Genomic DNA, 25,095 nt, shown 5'->3' with positions numbered 1-25,095 from the left:
TCCTGAGAGCGACCCATTCTTTCACAAATGTTTGTAAAAACAGTCTGCATGCCTAGGTGCTTGAATTTATACACCTGTGGCCATGGAAGTGATTGGAACACCTGATTCTAATAATTTGGATGGGTGAGCAAATACTTTTGGCAATATAGTGTATATATATATATATATATATATATATATATATATATATATATATATATATATATATATATAAATAACATAGCAAAATCCTTCATCATCTTTACTGTCGACACGCTGCAGCCATGTCCTGAATTCCTTGTTTTCCAGCCACTTTTGTTGAAATTTACATTTTTCAATTCCCTAGCCTTTACTCCGCCTCGAGCTTCTTTTCCTAAACATATGGCTTTACGATCAACCAGAAGCAGTTCTGTGCAAACCCAGAACCAGTTATATTGGATTTAATATATCTGATGAAATTGTTTGTAAAAACTTATATATTTATTTTTTTAATAAAGCATTTTAAATGCTATGATAATCACATTTCATGAATTTTAATGCCAATTAAGGTCTTAATTTAAAAAATAATAATTTAATGAATTTTAATGATTTAAAATGACCCGCGGAAACCCTGGACGCAGAGATAGAATCCTAAGAGAGACAGCAGGACCATTTAAGAAACCAGAACCACCACTAAGAGCTGATAAACTGCAAAAGGAAGTATTCGGGGGTACTTAGTTGATTGTAAACAGTTTTAAATTTTCATTTCTGTGTTTTGAATGATAAGACTGTGAGAAATAGGTTTTTTTAAAGCAACTTTCCATCTAAAGCATTTCCAGCAACTGTGCAAAGACCATTAAACTGACAAACAACCGACTTTTAAAATGAGCATTTGATATGAAGTTTACCCCATTAGCACCGCAGGAGGATTAGCCTTAAATACTGGAAAGGAATTAAACTGGGATGCTACTTGACTGTTTAAAACAGGGAAAAATAAAGAAGTTGATTTTAATTTAAAGACTGCAAGGAGCTTATGTAAGAGCAGAGGATAAGTATTAACTTTGAGCAGCCCTCCTTCTCTACATTTTACTGCACTTTTGAGGTCCAGGACTGAGAACCGTTTGGGGGAAAGGGACACTGCTTGATGCCCACATTAAAAATTATCAGAGGGCTTCTTAATGAAAAGGCTCCGCCATGGCTCATGGGAGCGTGAAGAGGCGATTGGAGTAGTGGAAGACTAGAGAGAAATCGTACTCCAACTTCAGCCTAAACACCTGATCTGTAAAAAATATGAAGCTCGTCGGCCAGGAAGGAGGAGACGCCAGAGGAGAGCAGCAAAAAGATGTGGTGTGAGCTAATTTCGCTTCCAACAGGAGGCTGAGGCAGGCAGGAAACAGCAGGGTGACAGCGAGAAAAGAAGTGAATAAGGGGAAAAAAAGATGAAGGGAAAAAAGGAAAAGATAGAGCGGGTCAAAGAGGAATGTGTGAAGCTGCACAAAAGAGACCTCCTTTATTCAGTGGAGCCGCAAAGCGACAATGCTCCAGAAAAGGTGGGGGGAAATTGAGGTAAAGTGTGGAGCCTAGGTCTTTATTCACCTTTGGATTTGATCTAAAATGCCTCTAACAGCACTTCTGAGCGGGCAGCAATGAGGCCGTCCAATCAAAAAGAAAAGACCTCTCCATTTTCTTTAAAGCCACTTTCCTCCCGGTTCTGGGGGAAATAATGTTCTGGTTCTGTATGGACACTTGTGTACAATTCAAATAGAACTACCCTGGGGCAATTTGTTGGCTGGGAATGGAGTGTTCTTTAGAAAATGTGATGTGCATAAATCAACAGGTTTACACACTTGGGGAAAAATATTTCATCTGCAGTGCTGCGAAGAATTACTCAACGGTCTTAAAGATTTATTTTGTTTATGCGTTTTTCCACACAAAATATTTCAGATTAAGGGAGGGCATTTATCTTATCATTATTGTGATGAATTATAGTCATAATAAAAATTGTTATTTTTTGTCTAAACATAAGAACTAGTGATTATAACAAATTCCAACTGATTTTTCTTCTTTCATTTTCATTCAAATCGGCAAATTAGACGAATATGATTAAATGCTGATTCTACAGGATGATAAGTGATATAAATCGTACTTCTTTATGTAACTGGTGTCCTGAAAAAGCCAATTTATAGTTATATGTTTAATTAAGATTAGTGTTTGTGATTGTGGGGCTCTGATTGCTGTGGCATGCATTCACAGTTATACAACTTCCGAGAATTAAGAGTGTTTTTATCGTGAAATTATTAAAAAAGTACCACAAAATACCGTGATAAGATTTTAAAGCCATATTGCCCATTCCCATTTCAGATGGCCAAACCAATGATTATTTAATAAAGACAACTTGTAAATGTGGCCTATTCAAAGTCTGGATAGGTTGTTAATGTTGTGAAACGCATTTTTTTTTTTTTAAGCCTGCCAAGGTCAAATATAAGCATATATCAGGGGTTGACGTTAAGGATTTGCCTTTCGGGCAAGTGGCTTTCACATTTTATTTGCCCAGAAACAATTTTTACTTGCCCAGTATAATGTTTGATAAATATAGTTACTAATATTCATTTTTATATATATATCAATGAACATGCTCTATAACATTTAAATGCACCAATCCAATGTCTAAGAGAAAAAAATTTAATGAACATTTTTTAACGTATGACCACTGTACAGAAGACTGCCATATGATAGAAATATTTACACTGTGCACATACAATTATTATTACTATTATTATTTTCCTATTCCCTGACTGATCATTTTTAATCTAGCGCGTATTATAGTATAGATTAACTTCATCATCCAGCTGCTACTCTGCAGAATTCTCTCCCCAAGAGCTGAATCACACCATCTAGCGGAAAATCACGTGGCTTTTTCAAATCACGCGAGAATGTGTACAAAACAACAAAAATGGCGCCGGCAACGCTTGTGGGTCGTTTTCAGCAAATGTCTGTGATTTTAAAGTTGTTGTTTTTTTGTGTGAAATTTTTACTCTCCCGACAATAAAAACGAGTTGCCCCGGGCGATCGGGCAATGATTAACATCGAGCTCTGATATATATGATGAAGTGTTACTCTTAGCATTACAGAATATCAATTTGTTAGGAAATCTCAAATATTTGCTGGTATTATTTTTCATCCAGTAGAAAAGACACATGCCTTTACTGGGATGCTGCTTCTTTCCTTGTGGTTGCCGTCCGATTTATGACGATAGCCCAGAGGCACTGCCGCATGATATCATGCCACGTTAGCTATTAGGTGTTTAGGGCTGCTGAATAAAGACCCCAAGACCCCTTAGTGACAAAATAAACCCATTTAACAACAATAAGGATCTGACTCTACCTCAAGCCGGGCGTACACTGTGCGATTTTTTTTCAGTCGTTGAACGCAGCTAGAGTGTGATTTCGTCATACTGCATGAGTTCACAGCTCACGATGTTCTCACACTGTGCGGCCTGACGCTCTGATGCGATCTACCTGCTCACACTGTACGTCTAAAAACCACATCGGATCGGTAGTGAGATGGCGCTACTCGGACTCGTCTATCCAGAAGCCGAACGAGGAGAAGATTATGAAGCTCACTAGAGTGAAACACTGACTTAGCAATTTGTGCAATTTTGTTGCTGAAAGCCCTAAAAAGAAAAGGCAACGACGTATTTGGACAAAGACATGGCGGAACAAACGTGGCTACTAGGGTCTGTCAATTTTACAGAAAGAACTCCATTTCACTCGCAGCCCCGCCATGCTTCTGTGTTTTCGTCTGAGAGGAAGAAGAAGAATCCTCGTTTGCCCACTGAGTTATTTGCCCAAGACGGCTGACTGATTTTCAAACATGTCTGATTTTCTTCCGACCCTCATTACCCCCTGTACACTACACGACGCATGATCAGCCTGAAAGTCGGCCATATTGAAAAATTCTCGCAGGACTGGAGAATCGGCCCGAAAAGGGCAATCACAACAACATCTCCTGATCTCAGAACATGGGCGCGGCGTTTACTGGGAAGGGTTGTTGCATTAAGTCCATCACTGAGGGAGCAGATAATCACTGTTCTATGAAGGGCAATAATGGCGTCCTCGTTTTCCTGGACCGGCAGGGCTGCTGCTCACCGAGCAGAATCCAAGAAAATTCCTCAGATATGAATCAAGTAAAATTCAAAGGTGGTTTTTTATGATAAAGACCTTTGAAATAAAGCTAACAAACCAACATTCCTTTCCAACAATGGTGGATTAATTTATTTATTCATTATGGTAATTGTTTGGCTGGCTCCAAGGTTTTCACAACTGTTTCCTAGGATTACCTTTTCCCCCTAGGTAAGCTTGGTCGGGACGGTTTTGTTTTACACTTTAATCATCATCAGTTTTTAGTGCTTAACTAATCAGTGATTGATATTAACCTTGAAATACTGAAGTGTGTGACAAAAAAAACAAGAAATATGAGAGGGTCAGAAAACTTCAGAGCGCAGTTTCTGCCCTTTTACGGCTTCCAAAGTACACAGAAAATGTGGATAAATAGATCTTAAAGTGCTGATTTTATTGAGTTTCCCTAATTCATCCTCAATAAAACTAACACATAACGTATTTTATAAAGTAAACAGCAAACGTACAGTTAGAAACATTGGTGTATTTTCCTCGCTTAATAAATCGCCTTGACTCTTTAAGCTAAGTAAATCAAATAAGTTGCATAAAAGCTTGTAAATGACTTTGAATTTCTTTATATTTTCCTACCAAACAGCCACTTTGTTTTTGCTCTTATTGAATTCTTTCCTTGCTTTTATAAGCTTTTTCATAGCTTCATTTCTTTAGTAAATATTTTTAATCTAATCCTTGAACCTAAATGTGTTCAATTCAGTTTATTTAGTAACTGCCATTTTACAACACGAGTTTACAACTCAAATTGCTTACGAGGACAATTCAATTAGATCATCCAGTCAGATTGGTAAAAAGTTTCTATCTTAAGAAAACCAATTGATTGCATCCAGTCACTGACTTCTGGACATGATCCTCCTAGATGAGCTTGCTGCAACAATATTAGCTTGCATTGAGTCGTTCACTCTTCAGCCATCCCTCACACCAAGCACGCATGCAGCAACAGTGGAGAGGAAAAACCCCATTTGAACAGCGGGAAACCTCAAGCAGATTCATGTACAGTGTGAGCGGCCCTCTGCAGAGGCCGACTGGGTTCAAGGAGACAGAAGCAGACATACAAAAAGCAGCTTTAAACTAGCTCCCTATGTGGCTTTGTCTAGGACAGAAACAGTTAAATGGACAAGCTTTGAACCATTTTCAAGTTAATGGATGAAAGAGAGAACATGCAGTTAGTCACAGTTAGTAAAATCAAAACTAATAGCTATGTATAAAAGAGAAACAGGACTATACCAAAAAAAAAAAAAAGGCCCAACTATAATCGGGGTAGTTGATGGCTGCAGCAACATTTGCCTCCAGGTTGGCGTCAGAGCCAAACAAAAACAGACCAGATTAAGCTACTTTCAAAATAAAAAGCAGAGAGATGATAATGTTACACTGTTAAAAAAGTAAATGGCAATTGTTGTTCTAACACACAATTGTATTGTAATCCGACTCAGAAATATAAATTTGACATCTAACAAATAAATACACGTTTGCCCAACTCAAATTCTCAGAAGTTGGTTTAACAAGGAGTTTTAAATCGCCTATACAAGATTTTTTGAGTTCCCTCAACTGTAAACTCATGGGCATGCGCACTGCTTATGTTCATGGACACGCCCACTACGGTACGGGGTTTCCTATCCCTTTCTTCAAGGGCACAGCCTTTTTCCCTCGTGTTTGAGAAGATTGGCGGACATTGTGATTTTATGCATCTGGAGAACCACGGAGGAACGACCCTGGGACCTTACCAGTTTTCCCGGTGAGTGCTGCAAAGTACAGACAGTTAGCGGTTAGCTCCGTGAGTTAGCATTCCCTTGTGGTGTATTGCCACCGAGTTGAAGCATGAGTTCACATGTTTTTCACGTTCTGATGAAAGGAAAAGCAGCGCACGTGCACGTGTATAATGCGCGTGTGCGCGTGCGTGTTTATGCCGCGCATGTGCGGGTGAGTGTTTATGCATAGAGAAAAGAGTGTGCCTGTTATTTTCATTGTACAAATGAAAAGAGACATTAAGTTGAGTGTAATAACTTATTAAATTTCTAAATTGTTTTATGTAGTGCAGTGTTGTTGCACTCAGGCACAGAATATTACAAGACTACATTATTTTACTTTCTTAATCCGATGTGGGTATTTACTGTTATTTACATTATTTACATGTGGATTTTTTGCTTTCATGATTTTATTTGCTTTACAAGAAAAACAGTGACATTAACATTTTATATGTTAACCCTGTAATGCAGCAGTTAATTCGTAATGAGTTAGAAAAGTTACATTACACACTGAAATTTATCATACTTGGAGAGATATAAACTGTACAGTTAAGAACAAGAAGTGAATGGATTTAACTAAGCCCTGTTGTGCTATGCAGGCTGGGTTTTTTGGATACCCTGGATTCTGGATTCTCTCCTTAAATGGAGATGGCGAGCCAACCGTGTGAACATCTGGATTTGGATTGAAGAGAAGGATTTGGACTGAAGAGGACTTTCTTTTTTTGCATTCATCGTCCTGTCGGAGTGGTAGGACTAAAAAGAAAAACTCAGAGATAAAAAGGGAAAACCTTTTTCTTTTTCCGTTGGGAAACAAGACATTTTATTTCATTTTATTTTTTTTAAAAGGGTGCACCCAATTTAAAGAGACTACAATTGAAAAAAACAAACTGAAGGCTGTCCAAATTTGTAAAACTGTTATTTTTACTTCACAAAAAATTACCTGTGTGTTTTCCTCTTACTAAAATGGTGTCTTACTGTTTTTTCCCTCATCATCACTCTTACGAATCTAGAACATTCTGGTCCAGTGTCATGTTACTTTGATCTGTGCAGTTAAGATTATGTTGTTGAACATGGTTTTATACTGTATCTATGCAATGTTTGGCTTGAAGCAATAAAAATGTTGTATTAACATAATTTTTTGTGTGTTGAATGATTGGTAGTGAAGACGATTGGTAGGACTAAAAAAACTGAGTTGATAGAACTCAACTTGCAGATAACACTACAAAATCTGAGTTTGTAGAACTCAAAATCTATATGTCAAACTCATAAAACAAAGTTGATAGAACTCAGAACTTAAAGGTGAAACTCAAAAACCTAAGTTGGTAGAACTCAAAATTTCTATGTAACACTCCAAAAACCTAAGTTGGCAGAACTCAAAAATCTTTGTAAACTCAACCACAGTGAATTTAAGTAAGGAAAACTCAAAAAACCAAATGCATCACGTTGCCTAGAAAATGTAAGTTCTGTCAACCTCTATTTTTTTTTCAGTGTAGGGTCTGCACTACCAAATACTGAAAAATTGGAAAATAGAGATTGAATGAAGAAGAATGATGAAAAGTGGTCTCTACTGTGTGTCTTCCAGCAGCCTAAGCCTAAAGCAGCATCAATATAGAAAATATTCCAGGATAAACTACAACCTTTTGAATTAGTTATGAGAAAGAAGAGATTCTCCTATACTATTCTGTGAACATTTTCAATGTGTAGAACATTACTTAAAAATATTAAAACTAATAAAAAGTAAAATTTTTAATTAACACTAAAAATGAAATATATACCAGTCCATTCCAGAAAAGGAATAAGAAATATATTTCATTTCATAGAAAAGTTTAATATATCATAAGATCAATAGACTCAATCAATTGACTTTATTATAGGAAAAAATATGGAATAATGTAGATCTAAATATTCTTCAGGTTATTTTGAAAGAAGTTTTTCCTGGGCATAGTGCATTAGTAGGCATATGACAAGATTGGTAAAAGTATGACTCCCTGCATCAATAATCAAACCGGTCCATTTAGATCAATGGAGTTTTGTCAAGAGGACGATGAGAGAAACCAGACCAAACGATCCAAATGGCCTGAAGGTGGCTAACAAAGCAACTTGGGCTTCCACAATACCTCAGCAGAATCCAGGTCCATGTCATACCACATTTATATAAAAAACAAGCACCGACTAAATACTGAGTGCAGATAGTAGATGGTACATCATACATTGTAGAGGGCCAAAGTTTCTGTACCAAAATTATTCTCATATTTTTCATCTTTTAAATAAACTGAGTGTTGATTCTCTGTTCGCCACAATGACTGAATGAGACCCAGAACAGGGGTTCACGTTAAGACCTTTGGGCAAGTGGCTTTCACATTTCATTTGCCCAGAAACAATTTTTACTTGCCCAGTATAATGTTTGATAAATATAGTTCCTAATCTTAATTTTTGTATATATATCAATGAAACATGTTTGTTTTTAAAAATTTTTTTTTGTAATTCAGTAAGTTTGCAGGTTCCTGGTGTGTATATGCATGCGTCAGATAATGAACTCATGCCTACATTACCGTGTTAACATGCTTTTCAAGCCTTCCTGCACCTTCTTTTCAAACTAAACTTTGCTATAAACTGTTGTTTGCTTGGAATCTAGCGGAAAATCACTCGGCTTTTTCAAATCACGCGAGAATGTGTACAAAACAACAAAAATGGCGCCGGCAACGCTTGTGGGTTGTTTTCAGCAAATGTCTGTGATTTTAAAGTAATTTTGAGTGATAAATAATTTTTTTTTTGCGATCATTGCATTTGCCCGCCGGGCAAGTGCAATGAAATCTGTACCCTCCCGACAATAAAAACTAGTTGCCCCGGGCGATCGGGCAATGATTAACATCGAGCCCTGAATAAAGTACAAGAATATCTGGGAAATAAATTAGTTTCACTTTCAGAAAAGATTTCTCAAAAAAAAAAATAACTAATTCTTTCGTGATAATCCTCACCTAATGAGATGCACCTGTGCTTTACATCCATCCCCAGAGCAGGCTTATTCATTGCTTCAATGAACAACTGAGACTCTGTCAAAATAACCCGTTTTTTTTCTAATCATGTTGGAAAAAGTCCAGAGAAAATCTCATTCAGACCACATAAAAAGATTAGAACTGAAGGCTGCATGAAAGAAAAGTACCGAGCAATAAAGGACAACTGTAGAGTTGAATGCTTCTGTTAGCAGACAGAACCCTCCGTCTCTCCATAACTTCTTATCTTTTACGCCCCGAATCTTCTTCATCATCTAGGTCAATTTGTCCTCTATCCCTTCTCAAAGTGAAAGGTCAAAGGCCAACTGCTGCCCCATCTTCCTTATCGTCTGACCTCGTTCTCCACTCTATCATGACAACGTGACCTACTTCAGTCTGACCTTTGGTCCTCATGGGCAGCCATAGCTCAGCTCACACCATCAAGTTGGTCGACTCTATTTAGGTCAACCTGCGTTTGGCTACTAATGAGCCAACGGATATAAATTAACCAGAAATATATCAATTTTTCCCCCTTCATTTTGCTGCTGGAAAAGTATTGAAATTTAGCTAAACAAGTTTCAACCTCCACCTCGCTTTCATCGAGTTGGAAAATATCGTTTTCAACCTTGAGTTGGAAAGTCCTCAAAGTAAAGCTCAGTAGGAGACAAAGCTCTGGACCTCTAATCAACTCCACTGACCCCGAGTGGAGAGAGGTTTGACATTTAAGTGATGGATTAGAGCATTCTCAGGTCTGTGTGTGTGGGAAGTGTGCAGACGGTGCACACTAACACACCGAGAAGTGTCCTTGTGGCAAACCTAAGCAAGCAATTACAGAGCGCAACCTGCCAATAAGATATCAAACGTGTGCTGCCAAGCCTAATTTGCTTTAGCTGTCAAACCCACTATTGTGTAGAGCCATAAAGCTCAAAAGTAAGCTAAGCTTCAATTGCAAATAAGCCCCTGGAAGTCTAGATGAGAAAAAAAAATTAAAAATAAAAAGCTGAAGCTGGAGAGAACAGCCTCATTAGCCGAGAGGCGGGTTAATGAAAATTGCAGTATTTTTAAAATTGCATTGTGTGAATAAATGAGGACAGCCACACAACAACAGCGTGTTTGTTACCGACAGATCCAAACGCTCTCTGCGATCAATTTCAAACCATCCCTATAGAAAGTTTGCAACTTTTCCCCGACTATTGAATAAACGTCATGGCGTGGGAAAAAAAAAGAAAAAAAAAACTACTTTCAAAGTCAGAGAAGATGTAGCACTGCTGCGAGACGCCGCAATTAACAGAGAAAACAGACCAGAAACCACATGTGTATCTCTCTCTGAGCACAGCACGCATGGAGGATGTATAGTGAAGCCAGCCTTAATTAAATCTGCATCAAAAAGAATGATTTAAGCAGGACTCCAAGAAATCACTAGGTGGACTGAAGCACGACAGCAAGAGGAAAAGAAGGAGGGAGGAGAGGAATGAGAGAAAATCTGACAAATGGGAGATGTGGCTGAAATAAATGAAAGAGAAAACCTTCAGTCCAGGACAATCCACTGAATCAAAACCACATTTCCCATGGGGCAGTGGGGTTACGGCCCTGCAGTTACAGGCAGAATACAGATATGGGTGCTTAACAGTCTCTTGTGACTTTCTTTCCTCTCTTGGATGGAAACACTCAGATCAGGCCCGCTGCCAGAAAAACATAGAAGGCAAACCATCTTTCACCTAACACGGTGTTCAAGATGTCCCCTATTATACAGAGCAAGGGTACGCTGCAAAATAATCCTCACCCCTTTAGACATGTTCACCTTTAGTCACATTTTTATCACAGATAACTGACAGAAAAATGAAACCAGAGCATGCAGGGCATTAATCAGAGGGAGCACAAAGGCCTATGGCGACTGAGAGAGGTCTGGAAATCCATTTTAGGTGGAGGAGTTTGTTCATGGGAGCGCTTTAGCTGGGGAACTCCAAAACCTCTTTGGAAGAGAGACGGAAATGTCGTGGAAAGAAAGTGAACCTGCAGGAAGCGACAGAACGTCCCAAACCATTCAGCTTGAGACTCACAAAAAGAAAAAAAGGAAAGTGACCAATCACTGGTTATGTATATTAGCATCTGCAGTCACTGATGGCACGTTTATTTTGCTCTGTCATTTCTGTCCAACCAAAGCATTTAATTCTCTTGAAACATATTAGGAAAAAAACAGTTTACCAAAAGCGTTCTTCTTATGTCAAGGCCCAATTATTGTTGATTTATGAGCATGAGGGAGAAATAAAAACAAAAACACTGCTACCATAGCTCTTTGGTGCGTCTATTGAGGTTAGAAGCATTTTATACACTGGAAAATATCAAAATCTAGATAAGCCATTTTTTCTTAAAAAAAGTAAATTTGTTCTTGAATTGAGGAGGTAAGAGACATTTTGCCAATGAAACAAGACAATTTACATTTAAAATAAGAAAACCTCTTGCATATTTATTACTCTGACTCCACCCTTTCACTGTATTATAGGGTCTGACCAGGAGATGGTGCTTCTCTTTAGATCTTAATGTCCACAAAGCATGAAAGAAAGAATATTTTATGACAAAGATTGATGTTTAAAAAGGAATTGTAGGGGACCAGCCAAGGACCCATCAAACAAAGTGGGGAAATTTTGAATGGCTACTACTGTAGATCCACTTTTGATGATGGTCTTAGTCCCCTTCCAGTCGAACTAGGACCGGCTTTGTTCCAACAAGGCCCAGCAGCAGTGAATGTAGTAATGAAATCACGGCCGTGTCTTAGTATGTGTACTTGTGCGTTCTTATGTGCTCAACGTCATCAGCCTTAGCTCTACCACTGTTCCAATTCACAAGAACAGCAGACCGAGAATGGACAAAGTCGCTGGATGTTGTGCTTGCCCCTCCCTATTTACCCAGCATGCTTCAGAGCAGACTTGTCCGTTCTTAAGATTGACAGCTGTCCCAGCATGCACTGCGGCAGCAACAGCTTTAAATTGAGCGCTTACAGAGTTGACAGTAATAAATTAAAAGTTCTCTTTTCTGTTGCCGTTGTTCTATAAAAGTACGTTTTAAGATCATTTGAGGTGAGAACTTTATACTTTTAACCGTCACTATATGGCCCATTTACTGATTAAATGTGTAATTTAAAAAAAATTCTCAAAGTTAAGAGGGCAGCGGCAACCAGCGGACCTCAGAGGGTAATGGCAGCCAGGGCTAATCTCAGCCCGTCTGCAGCAGCCCTCGCTCCGCCTACCCGTGTGTTTTTTATTTTATTTGGCAAAAAAATTTATTTGATTTGCGTTTATCTGACTGTGTTAATTATTATTCCAGCAATAAATGAAAAAAAGTAAGAATTTAATATTATCTGAAGAGTATTAATGATAGGAGGTGAAATACAGCTCCAGACGAGCCGAGCGTGTGATGCAAAAACAGAAACATGCACTAAATAAGCTGCACACACTGACTTTGCAGTTAATAGAAGCACAGATAAGCAAAACAAAACTATAAAGTCTGTTTGGGTCTGAGCCAAACAAGCAAACCAAAAGAACGTTCTTGGTGTCAACGACATTTTGTCATTATTCTACAAGCATCAAGTGTACTCACAGGGTGAGGTGGTTGAAGCCGACAGTCCTCAAGGTAAATGCTCTGGCTAACAGGCGAACATGTGTGAACAAAACCCCAATGGAATCCTCAAAGCTGGTCAGTTTCTGAAGAACGGGAGACGTTTCAATCAGCTGCCGATCACTCTGAGGTTCCTGCACCTGCATGGAGAGAAAACAGGACGTGAAACAAAAAACGGGCACATAAAGGATTGAAAACAGCAAAAACTTCAAAGTTTTAGCTGAACATCAACTCAGCAAAGCAGGTAAGAAGATCACTTTAGAGGAGACAAACAGCTTTGGCAAGTTCTGAGCTCCTAAAGCTGCATGCAACATTTTCATAAAAGCATTTCCTTATTTGTTATTTAAGGATCAGCGGTGAGACAGATAGAAAATACATCTAAATGTACAACAATGCTAAATTTGACGCTCATCTGGACATTATGGCTCTCTGAAAGAAGATTAACAGTTAGATCCTCTGAGTCTGAGATCAAGTATCAGTTTCTGTAGAGATTGAACTGCCTGCTTTCCATTGGACCAGTTAAAACCATCTAACCAAAACGGATGGATGGAGGGATGCAGGGCTGGGCTGTATGATTAAAAATAAAAGCTCAAATTTTGTTTATACCAAATATAATTAATCTTCCCCCCCCATGTTCCTTCAATAAAAAATAAAAAAAAGACCAATGACAGAAATTACTTTATTTCAAAGATCCGCTCCATTCAAAGTGACCTGAAATCAAAGCTGAGAGACATTCTTCTAAAATGAGTCGACATTTCTTGCATTTCTATGAAGATATGCTAAATGTTTGCAGCTTGTGTTATTACACAGCGAGCTGGTTCATCCGTTATGAGTAGACCTCTAAGAAGAAATAGCGAACAACTGATGTCATTCTGAATAACAGAAGCAAAAGAAGTGCATTGGCGAAAAAAATGCAGTTTTTCCAAAATTTGAATCTTCATAGACAGAAAGTTTGGTTCATCATTTAAATCAACTTTATCAATCAGCCCTAGATGGATAAAAAATATTAGATATCAGGGATTAAATGAAGGGTTGAATGGATGGTACAGTACAACACTTTTCACACAGATGTGTTTGCTTGGCAATGCAGACAGACGTTAGCCTCATGAGACCATCCTGATCTCACGAGCTTTCAAGATTTCGCTCGCTAATCAGTCTGGAGACTCTCCTTTGAAGAAAATTTGGAGCCGTTCACAAAACGAACGTCCAATCAGAGTTGGCTTTGAGGCGGGTTTAGGTGTGACGCAACGAGAAGCGCGAAAGTTCAGTCTAAAGAACATGGCGGCTTCAGCCGATGAAACTAGCGTTAGCGTGGCTATCGAGCAAGTTTTATCGGAATTACAGAGTATTTTTTCACTGAAAGAAGAGCAAAACACTGCTCTGGAGGCTTTTCTCAGAGGAAAAGATATTTTTGCTCTTCTCCCGACTGGTTTCGGCAAGAGTAGCCTGGCTGTTAGTACGTCATATGCTTCGTTGATCTGATTGGTTTATTTGGCTCGTCTATCACCAACATAGGCCAATCAGCTAACCAGTATTTTTGCCCCTTCCCAAAATTTCCTTAATGGAAGGTTTCCAGATGGATATGCGGAGCAAATCCATCTGGCGGAGTCAGGTTAGACAGAGGCCCCTTTGACCCAAGAACTGACAGGCGAAAGATAAAGATAAAAAAATGGGTTTCATCTTATTAAACTCTTGCCCAATCTCCCCCCAGTGCTTATACACAAATGGTCGGAGTGAAAACTGCTGAGCTCACTGTACAAATAAACCCCCAGCGGGTTTCATGAAGATGCTCAGCCTGGAAGTCAGGGAAATGAGAAGCTCCACAGTTTGTTCTGCCTCGGGGCCTGTTTAGTGTGTGTATTTTAACCCCACCTCAAAACAAACTGGAGATGATCTGCAGCAGATGGAGTCTCTTAGTCATTAACTTTTAAGTCAAACAGCTCCCTTTTTTTACCCCCAATCTAAATCTGCTGTTTTATACATTCAATTAACATATCTGGTGACTCAGCCATACAGCCAGTCAGTTTGCCTGTTTATGAAGCTTGCTGGGTCAGAGACGAACAACACGGTTACTTTGATGAGTCCTGAAAGAATACCGTGATCAGATGCAGCAGATTAAGCTTTGAAGGTAGAAGGCCTTTTGCTCTCTTTGCCAACAATATTTGCTCATGACTTTGCTCATTAGAGGCGGAAAGGGTAACCCTAAAGGTTAAAAAATGTGTGATAAAATGAAAATAAGCATGTTAAATCAGTATACTTTTGGGGGCAGTAATCAACTGCCGGGATCATCTTTGTGGTGCAGTTAGACAAAAACATATTTTCCAGAAGAAAGACAATGCTTATTTGACCTCATCAGTCTGATTCCTGTTTTTTTTTTTTGTCTCCAAAAACAAACAAGATCAAGGTTCTTTGGAAGAAGGTGACCGCTTTCCTTTATTTTCCCCAACATTTCTTTTTGTCTCTACTCTCTTGAAGCATCATTTTTCAAAGCCTCCCATGTCAAGCCGGAGAGCAGAGCAGAGATGTATTTTTAAACAGAGTGTTTTAATTGGAGCGCTGCCGGTAATGTCATGCTTCCATCTTCCGACATGTACGGAGAGGCATTTCATTCATCCATTTTTTTGTAAAAAAAAAAATATATATATAAAGAATTCCCTGTGTTAATTAGCGTACGGCGTTTAAATGTCATGGATAACAACAAACAACATCTGAGGGGTTCAGCACTCACAGGATCTATCTGTCCTTCAGGGGGAATGGCCGGCAGCAAGGCTTCAAACAAAGTGAAGAGAGAAAGGGAGGAATCAACAGAAGCCATGAAGAAATAAATAAATACATATATGAAAAAAAAAAGCGTTTGAAATGCCTTCAAAGCATCACTTTCAGCCGAGTCCAAAACGAAGGCAGAATCAGAGGCGAGGCACCAACAAGCTTGACGCTCGTGTACCCCCCTGATAAACTGAAGGAGAAACGCTGTAATCCACACTCAGCATAAATGACGTTCTGCTAAATTATTCTGGAGAGCTTGTGTGTGTGAATGTGTTGGTTGATGGTGATGGTGAGGGGGGGTTAAGTGAAAACATGAAGAAGTGCCTGTAAACCGCAAGGCGTTCCACATCCCTCTGCAGGGCGAGTCGGTGGCAGGCCCAACGCATGCCAAAAATCTGTGCACGCGTAATTACACATGCCGTGGCGAGCTGCCACTGCCGTCAGCTCAAAGCTCATCAGGGCAGCTCCTCTTTCACTTCTTCCTCCCCGTCTTGGTGGGGAAGGAAATTAGGTTACACCTTGTTACCTTTCAGCAACAATTTTTGGGCTTCATATTCTAACTTTGGGAGCTTTCAAGGCTCATAAAAAAAGATAAGCCTCGCTCTTTCCTAATGAGTGTTGGAGGATGCAGCTAATCTGTGCAATACGCTCCAATCGTTTACTTCTTCATACACACAAATTAGTCCAAAGGTAAATCAGTGATTGGATATAACTGGTTTCATTTCTATGGTTTAAACCATGTATTTAAATACGCTGGGTATAAAGAAAGGCTGTGCTGGGGTTCTGTTTGTAGCAAAGACGAGGATCTTTCTGCATTTGGACAAGCAGGTACCATCAGATGAATGGATGAATAAAAAAATCTCTCCTTTATTACTATGAGACAACGAATCAGAGCAGACATTCTTTTATTTCTTCTAGGATTACAAGAATTATTTATCTTGATGTAAGATGAAAGAAACCTTTGCAGGATAGTTGTTTACCTTTCCTCCATGTTTATCAGATTCCCCCTTTAAACCAGCTATCATTGTTCCACCATGTTCAGATGTCATTCCAATAGTTTTTCCAATATCTTAAGTTTTCTGACATTTTGGCCCGCTTGCCCTCTCAGAATTGGTGCAACTGGTTTAAGTTTGTAGGCCGTCTTGCTTCGTCTCTTTCGGCTCCACTCTTATTGTTAGAATAATTGTATATAAATGTATCTGTGTAGTGTTATAATGCATAAAGCTGTGTGCTATGTGCATGTGTTCATAGCCATCTTTTCTGAAGTATACTGTGATTTGTGGACTTGCTTTTGGGGAGGTTGTGGTTGATTTACTCAACCTGGTGAACTTTGGTGGACAGCTTCAACAGCTTAAACTTTGACTGAACTCTGAGATTTAGAGGATATGTTTACTGAAATCTGAATTCCTTATCTTGTTCCCCCTCTCTAGTGCAGTCTCAGCTGTTGTAACCAGGGACCACTGATTTCAATAAATAGAACGCTGGGACCGCAGAGTGGGTTGGAGATTCGTAAAGTCTGCAGTCTCTTCCTACTCTCCTCGCAAGTAAAACTAAATGAATTGTCTCTGTGCCTTCTTTCTTTCTTTCCCTGTATGTATGTATGATGTTTTAGGTGATTGGAACTGACACTTATTTTCTTTGGGGGTGAATTAAAGGCTTATTTGGGGCCAAGACTCAAACTTTTGTCCAAAGTATTGATTATTTGTTGGTATTCTACGCATCATTGTCCATTTGGACAAACCGTTTTTTCAGATGCTATAACTTTTCTTTACTGTTCTTCAGTCAAGTCCCATAACATGATGCTGCCTCCTCTGTACCTTTAAGCTGCAATGCTGCCCTGACTTAGCACTTGGAGGAAATAGAAAATCCCTTTAATGTGCCACAATGGGGGAAATTATACTCAAGGAAAATGAAGGTCCATTACAGAGTTCTTGCCAGCATATTTCAGCTATACTGAATTTTTATAAGCGTTTCAGCCCTTTGGCATCTGGACAGGCCCCGTCCAGCAGACTGAGAGCCAGCTTTGAAAGCAGGGGTGAGGTGATCAGGTTTGGAGTGATTCCCAAATGCTCTGTCAAGCCCAACTGAGTAATGGTCAGGTTTTATTTCCTACCCAATGAAGCACAGCATGTGCGTAGCTTGAACACCTACAGAGCTTAAAGTTGATTAAAAGGTTAATGAAACTCAAGTCTTCAAGAAAGTGTAAGTGAGGTTTTGGCTTTCTGAGGTGAACATCTGTGTGCACACAATTATTGGGATACTATCAGAGTGCGGGATAATTAGGTTATAAACTGGAAATAAATGGTTGTTTTTTTTATACACTGTATTTTTTTTTTTCTTAAAGTGAAAATAAGACCTGAATGTTTCCAAATAAATAGCTGAAGGTCATTGCTTTCTGTAGCAGCATCCAATGTACTGTACATCTCTTCTTCAAAAAAGGGCCCAAAAGTTCTAAATGGGGTTTGGGTTGGGTGAAGAAAGAGGCCGTGTCAATATTCTCTTTAGGGCCTCTGCAGGCTAGCAACTCAGAGGAGTGCTTTGATGTATGCGACAGAGCCGTGTCCTCCAATAAAAATCATGCTCTTCAAAAATGATGCAGAGCTTTTTACTGATTGAAATAAAAGACTTGTGTAAACTGTGTAAATTTCAAGCCCATTTATCTGCTCAGTCCAGTATTGCTCTCATCTCAACAGGCAATAAAATCTCCATAGATTTCTTGGCAAAGTTTTGAGGTCCAAAAACTTAAGTACCTGGCTGTCTCACCAGAGCAGGGTTCCTACAGCTTAAGGCAACTTTTTTTAATGCCATATCAAATTAGATTTAAGACCAATTTAACAATTGAACCAGATGTGTCTTTGTGGGTTTGTATGGTCTTGTTTTTCCTACAATGTGGAGAAAGCATTTTCTAAGATATCCTACATATGGGGACATTCAACTGGCCTCAATATGGTAAAGTTTGGTTCTTTGATTTGGAGTTAGGTATAGGACTAAGGTTAGGTATATGTAGTCAGCAGTTGGGGTTAAGGCTGATTTATGCACAGATACCAGGTTGTCTGCGTGTGTGTTTCAGTGAATGCAGATATACCCCAGCCCCTTCTGCAGACACTCTGCTGAAACCTCCTAAATTGTAGCTGACCGCAGACAGGAGCCCTCTGATTGGTCAAAGCTACAGCCGTTCTACACTTTACAAATTTCCTGTTTGGTACCTTATCGGCTTGTTTTGTTTGTATGACCGCCATTGTGGGAAAACAACGCTTAAAGTTGGACCAGCTAGATGAACGAGGTGCACAAGAACACTGGGACCCATTTTCCATCTGGATTCCCGCTCTTTTTCACCTTCATGTCCCTCTGTTGTCGCACTAACTTGCCCCCACTTCCTTACCGCCTCAGCCGTATCTAGACTCACAGCTAGTTCCTGATTGTCCCTCTTGCGTTGTGGCGTGGAATAACATAGCGCTTCAATATTGGGCATAAATCAAAAATATCTGCAACAAGCTCACTGAGACATACTGCTGCGGGGAGTATAACCAGCCCTTTAGGGTACGGGTCTAGGTTAGGCCATAGAAAATCACGGCAAGTCAATGAGATGTCCCCATATGTGATAAGAACAAAATTGTGTGTGTGTGTGTGTGTGGAGGGGGGATACCAAACAAATGACACATAAAAACAGCAGCAACAGCTAGTTTTGCGGCAATGTCATTTTTTCCCCCGATACACGATACCTGGCTGGTTGAAATTGATGTGTGTGTATATATGAAGAACTGCATACTACTTTGATGTAAAATAATTGCCATCATGGTTTTGTCAAGCTGCTGCCTACCTTTGTGAAGCAGGAAAAAGACTCATAGAAAGTGAATCCAGTAGAACTTTTTATTGCCTACCTGGAATGGGTGACAATAGTTGAATAAACTTTTGGCTCTCAAAATGGTATTGGTGTCCTATTTGTTGGTGCTCGCCGATACTGATGCCACCATTTTAGTGTTGGATACTGGTACCGGTATCGGTGCAAAATTGAAAAAGGTGAAGGAGAATGGATCACAACTAAAAGTTTCTAGATCCTTAAAAATATATTAAAAAAACTAAAGATAAAGATGGCTTAAACATTTTTAAACAGCATTAAACACCAGTCTGAGTCAAAAGGGCAGAATGCCATCAAGCTACCGTAAAGTTGGAACAATTTAATAACCCCCTGTCAGGAGACCCCCCAGAGGAAAGTGAAGCAGCATCCAGTGTGTGGTAATGAGGCTCTAGCTCTGGAGTGGCTAATGGAAGCAGACCTCGCACCACATAGCAGTGGCGGCTAGCAGGGTGGAGCCCCGTGGGTCCACCCGACAACCATGTACCCACTGCTGGGGGCCCGTGCTGTGCAGCCCACCAGGAAATCAGAGTACTGGCTGCATTCGGTTAATCCTGAGCACTGACAAGCTCAACAAAAACACCCTGGATCTTTGAGTCTTCAACATTTGAGGGTGACAAATAAAGAGATAAGGAGGCAAGGATGAACAAACATGTACACAAACAAAGCTATTTCTGGCCAAACATGTAAAAACAGACATGTGAAAACGCTGAGACACTTCTGCAAATGCACTCACACAGAATTGAAACACAAATCTGCCAGAAAGAAACACTTTCTTCCAGCAAACACATCAGAGAGAAAGATGCCTGGCGGTCCCTGGAGACCTCATGTGATTCGGGATCGTAATCCTGTTATGGCATCTTTGATCTCGTCTTCCAAATTCTAATTTCAAACAAACACTGCTGACATGTTCAGTGTTTCTGTGCAGAGCGTGCAACTTCAAACTGAAGAGACAGAGAAGAGATGGAGGAGAGTGAAAGGGAAAACCGAAGATGATGGAGAAGAGTGAAATGTTGCTGAAGAAGAGTGAATCAAAAAGAGGATTAAAGTTTTGACCAAAAGCAGCACAATACAGCTGGTGGAGAACAGTTTGACAGTTATAAAATGAGTCAGCTATTGGAAGAAAAAAAAAACTACTCTGCATCTCTGTTACCAGAGGACAATTTTCTCCAAATGGATGAGGTGAATTTTAATGAGGTGCAGCAGCAACAAAGTAAACATCAATAATAAGACAGATCTTGACCAACCTGCAGGGGGTGCGGTGGGTAGTGGAGCCAGACCTCCTGCAGGTCCTGTGAAGACAGAAACAGACATAGCAGTCAGGCACATGACACTGGAGGTATGAGGGTCCACCAGGTTCGAGCTTATAAATAACACTGTGATAAAAATAAACAACTTGAAAATTTATGAATGATAAAGGTTTTTTATACCAAGAAAAAAGAAAATCTATGACTGAAACATGTTAAAACTTTAATTTTATTTTATTTTGTGGCACTAGTTGCCATTATTGGCAGTATTTAGACAGCAAATGGAGAAAAAGGAAGCATGGAAAGAGATGCAGAAAAGGCCTTTAGGTTAGGAACCAGATGCAACACTTGTCAAACTTTTATTTGTCTTTTTTTTTTGCTTTTATTTGTGTTTTGATTTCTTTATCATGTTTTTTTTAATTGCTTTTTTCTTTTTGTGGACAAATTGATTTTTCTTCTTTTACAAATGTGTTTTGCTTTTACTCTGCTTTTATTTTTCTTCTATTTTATTATCTAATTTGTGTACTAAATTGTGCTATACAAATAAAATTGCCATGCCTTTTAAGCTAAATAAAACAAAAAGTAGGTCATCATTTCTCTTAAAGGTTTTTTTGTGTCACGTAGTTGTGAGCAAACGGATGCTTAGCTACAAAACACAGCATTCAGACTAATTTCCATGTGAAATATCATCTTCATTGAGGAATTGCGCTCGCCTACTGTTGTAGCTAGTAAACCTAGCAGCTATTTGGACCACCATTTAACTAAGCTACCCAAGTCAACCTTTTTGCCACAAACATTTCATCTGTTTGCTTAAATTTGCTAAAATAAATTAATAATTACAGATACTTTAGCTAAAAGCTTTATATGCTAACACCTAATTGCACAAAACTCAGGCCTACAGCCGTTTATAATAAAAGCTAACAGCTAATTTCAAGTATATTCATTTTTCAGGTTTCTTAAGCTAATAGTTATTAGCCTGGTTACACAGTTATTTTAACTATCAACTATTCTAGCCTCAAGGTTGAGCAGTTTTAGCAGAGTGTCCATCAGCTTATATAACCTTTTAACTGAGTACCGGTTAGTTGAAGTAGCTATTAGCTTGATGCTACTGTGAGAATTTCTTTGGGATTTTTAAAACCCACATGACCTTGACTGTAACCTCCTGTGGAAAATTGATTGCCGCCTGGTAACAAGCCCCACTCAAAAACTTGCCTTCCATTAATGCTTTAATGGGATGTACTCTAAAGTGTAAGTGGTGCAAATGAAATATATTTTCAAATTTAGATGAAGTGGGCTGCATGTGATGGAGTGGTTAGTATTTTTTTTGCCTTGCAGTAAGCAGGGTCAAAAGTTTAAATCCCAGCCTGGGATCTTTATGCATGGAGTTGCATGTTTATCCCCTTGTATGTGTGGGTTCTCTCTGGGTACTCAGGCTTCCTCTTACATTACAAAAAATATGACCATTTGATTGCCCTCTAATAGCAGGGATTATACAGGAATGAGTAACTCTAATTTAATGCTTTTTAATACTCTTTTAATGCTCTTACAAATAATTATATATATATATATGGCAAAATCCTTCGTCCACTTTACCGTCGTCATGTCCCGAATTTCTCGTTTTTCAGCCACTGTTGAAATTTGCATTTTTCCATTTAGTATATTTTTCTCAGCCTCAAGCTTCTTCTCCGTACATACAGCTTTACAATCAACCTGAAGCAGTTATATCTCATATATCTGACCAAACTTTTTTTAATAACTTTATTTATTTTTTATTTTATGAAGCAATATAAATGCCACAATAATCACATTTAATGAATTTTAATGCCAATTAAGGCCTTAATTTAAAAGATAATAATTTCATGACTTTTAATGTTTTTTAATGACCCGCAGAAACCCTGAATAGTTATGTGTGTAGTGCAGTGTTGTGTGTAAGTGTTGGTCAGTGATATGCTGGCAACCTGTCCAGTGTGTAAACTAGTGTTGCACCGATACCAGTATCCAGCACTAAAATGGTGGTATCTATGTCAGCAGGTACCAACAAATAGGGCACCGATACCATTTTGAGAGCCAAAAGTTTATTCAACTATTGTCACCTATTCGAAGTTCAACTGGATTCACTTCCTAAGAGTCTTTTTCCTGCTTCACAAAGGTAGGCAGCAGCTTGACAAAGCCATAATGGCAATTATTTTACATCAAAGTAGTATGCAGTTCTTCATATATACACACACACATAAATTTCAAACAGATGGTATCGGTATCAACCAATACTGCACAGCCTGGTACCCCGTATCGGTGCAACACTAGTGTAAACCATTATTTTACCCAATAAAACCCTGAAAGGGGACCTGTATCTTATGAAGACACATGCATTTAGATAAATTATCCATTAATAAATAATTTACAGACAAGATTTTGAGCTCCCATAAGGTAATTTTTCAACAAAATAAACAAATTACCTTATGGGAGCAAGAACATTCCATTATTTGGCACAATGGAAAATGTTGTACACTATCCATTTAATCTAATTGTTGAATATTGTAAGATTTCAAAGTTGACCATGCACTGCAGAGTTTGATAACGGGTGGGTTGTGATGTGTATCTGACTGGAAAACAGCACGTTATCGATAGAAGGGTTTGTAGGCTGTGGCTTTGGGAGGTGTGTTTTCTCAGGGGATAAACAGATAGGGTTGAAGTCTGCTTGCCTTTCCTGTGGAGGCAAATATGTGCAAAGAATAAAAAATAAATAAAAATCCACAAGTTTCTCCAACCCTGCTTTAAGGTAACTTTATAGATTAAATGGAAAAGAGATGGAGACTGGAAAAGCATATAACACCAAGGGAGAGGGAGTGAGTAAGTGCTCAAGCTGTTGCCAAGGAGAAAGGAGCAAAAGGCAGCTCTAGGCTCTAATGTTGAGTGATTCATAGAGGTATGGAGAAGTGGATGGGTCCTCTAAAGTACAGTATCGCTTGGGTGTTTAAAAGGTTCAAGAAGATAAACCTTTAAAATGGAATGGGGGGGCTGATGTTGTGTGTGGTCATTGGTATTGAGTGGGAGCCTCATTTTCTCAACACACCCAAGCTGGCAGCCCATCGCCTTGAGCAGCCAATGAAAAATTCATGACAGCGGTCAATACATTTGAGTAAATGCTTCCTCTTGGTTGCCTGTATCCAAGATTGGGACTGAAGGTGGAAGGCGCCGAGTACATGGCGTTGCTTGTGAACAGAGGACTCACTGGCTGTGGAGATCACTTAAAGGGCATCGATAGCACCGGCTAATGGATCTCATGTTATCACAGCCCTTGTTTCAGTCACATTATTGGCTCTCAAACAGACAAGAGTGTAATGCCATCTAAAACATTTGCGAATACACAAGTGAGAACTGAAAAGGACACGACAAGGAAACCAAAAGAGAAAAACAAATAGATGAAGTGAAGTGCATACGAGATGAATCGGCTTGCGATCGAGGTTTTTGATTAAAACTAATCCACAGAGCGCACACCAGACGCCCACATGCCGTATATAGACCTGAACAGCTAATGTTTCAATTACAGCTATTCTAAAGACAAGGCAGACGATGATTAAGCCAGCATTGAGTGGGGATTTAAGAATAACAATATTTTTACTTTTTTTTTTTTCTCTCCCAGCACAAGAAAGGTATAATTACTGGGGCCACAAATCATCCTCTGCAGCAGCTGAATCGCAGCCATTTAAGAGATTTACCTCAAGTAGTACAGATACGAAAAAAAAACCTGCATGTTTATATGACTGTCAACCGCCTGACTTATAATAACACTGAAAATTAAAATAAAACAGAGAAAGGTTTAGAAAAATCAGCTGTCATGCGCCATACATTTATAAAAAGTCTGCACAAGTCTGTTAGAAAGCCAGGTTTTAGTGATGTAAAACAATGAGATCCTAATCTATCCTCTCAGAACCTTTCTACATTTAATGTGGTTTTTAACCTTTACAACTCAAAAGGCTAAGTTCAATCTTTTAGAGGACAATAATACTGCTTAGTGTTGTATTATGAGCAAATGCTTAACCTATTATGCTGTAAACCACCTGTAATTGATCATCAGACGGTTAAAGATTAAATATCAGTACAAGATGAAAAAATTGCATATTGACTTCAGCCCTCATATAACATATTCAAATGCATATTTTTAAGCAATCTAAGACATTTTATGTTTTTTAAGGACTATGGCTAATCTTTAGGCAGAAATAAAACAAAGTTGCTTTATTTTTTTAGTTATTTTTTGCCATGTATTATTATTTTTTTTGCAGAATTTATTTGCAAGTTCTTGGGATATTTTTTTTATGAAAAATCTTTAATTCAATTATGCTCTCTCCAATCTATGGACATTTGTAGATCTACCAGAAAATAAACTAAAAATAAAATAGGTAAAACATTCTGATGACAAATACCTTTTAGAATAAAAACAACTCTCACGCTTTGGCAGCTTTTGGTGGCATCTGCTGTTTAAATCTAAACATAGCCAAGCTTCAAGTAGATGATCCCTTATTTAAGCACATCTTAGTTTTTTTCTCTTAAAGATTTGTTAATAATTCTTAATAAAAAGTTGAACCTTCACTAGGAGTTACATTTTAACAGCAGGGAATTTTCTACACACTTTTTTTATACCCACTGTAACCCTTACTGATGCTTTCAGGGTTGCTTTACTCATATGGGAATCAGGAAACAAACTGGATTTCTGCACAGGTTCCA

At 38.8% G+C, this 25,095-nt stretch overlaps 1 protein-coding gene across 1 annotated transcript in view; it reads right to left on the bottom strand.

Annotated features, from left to right (window-relative positions):
* Positions 1–25,095, bottom strand: part of drosha (drosha ribonuclease III) — a 235,815-nt gene that overhangs the window by 57,600 nt on the left and 153,120 nt on the right. The window contains exons 24-25 of the mRNA XM_038275611.1: positions 20,371–20,415; positions 12,484–12,641 (exon numbers count right to left, since the gene is read on the bottom strand). Coding sequence (XP_038131539.1) covers positions 12,484–12,641; positions 20,371–20,415 — 203 coding nt within the window. The remainder of the gene's footprint in view (positions 1–12,483; positions 12,642–20,370; positions 20,416–25,095) is intronic.

This window comes from Cyprinodon tularosa, unplaced genomic scaffold (assembly GCF_016077235.1).
Source record: "Cyprinodon tularosa strain WSP-4 unplaced genomic scaffold, ASM1607723v1 ctg97, whole genome shotgun sequence".
Classification (NCBI taxonomy): domain Eukaryota; kingdom Metazoa; phylum Chordata; class Actinopteri; order Cyprinodontiformes; family Cyprinodontidae; genus Cyprinodon; species Cyprinodon tularosa.
This window is presented reverse-complemented; position numbering and strand designations above follow the sequence as displayed.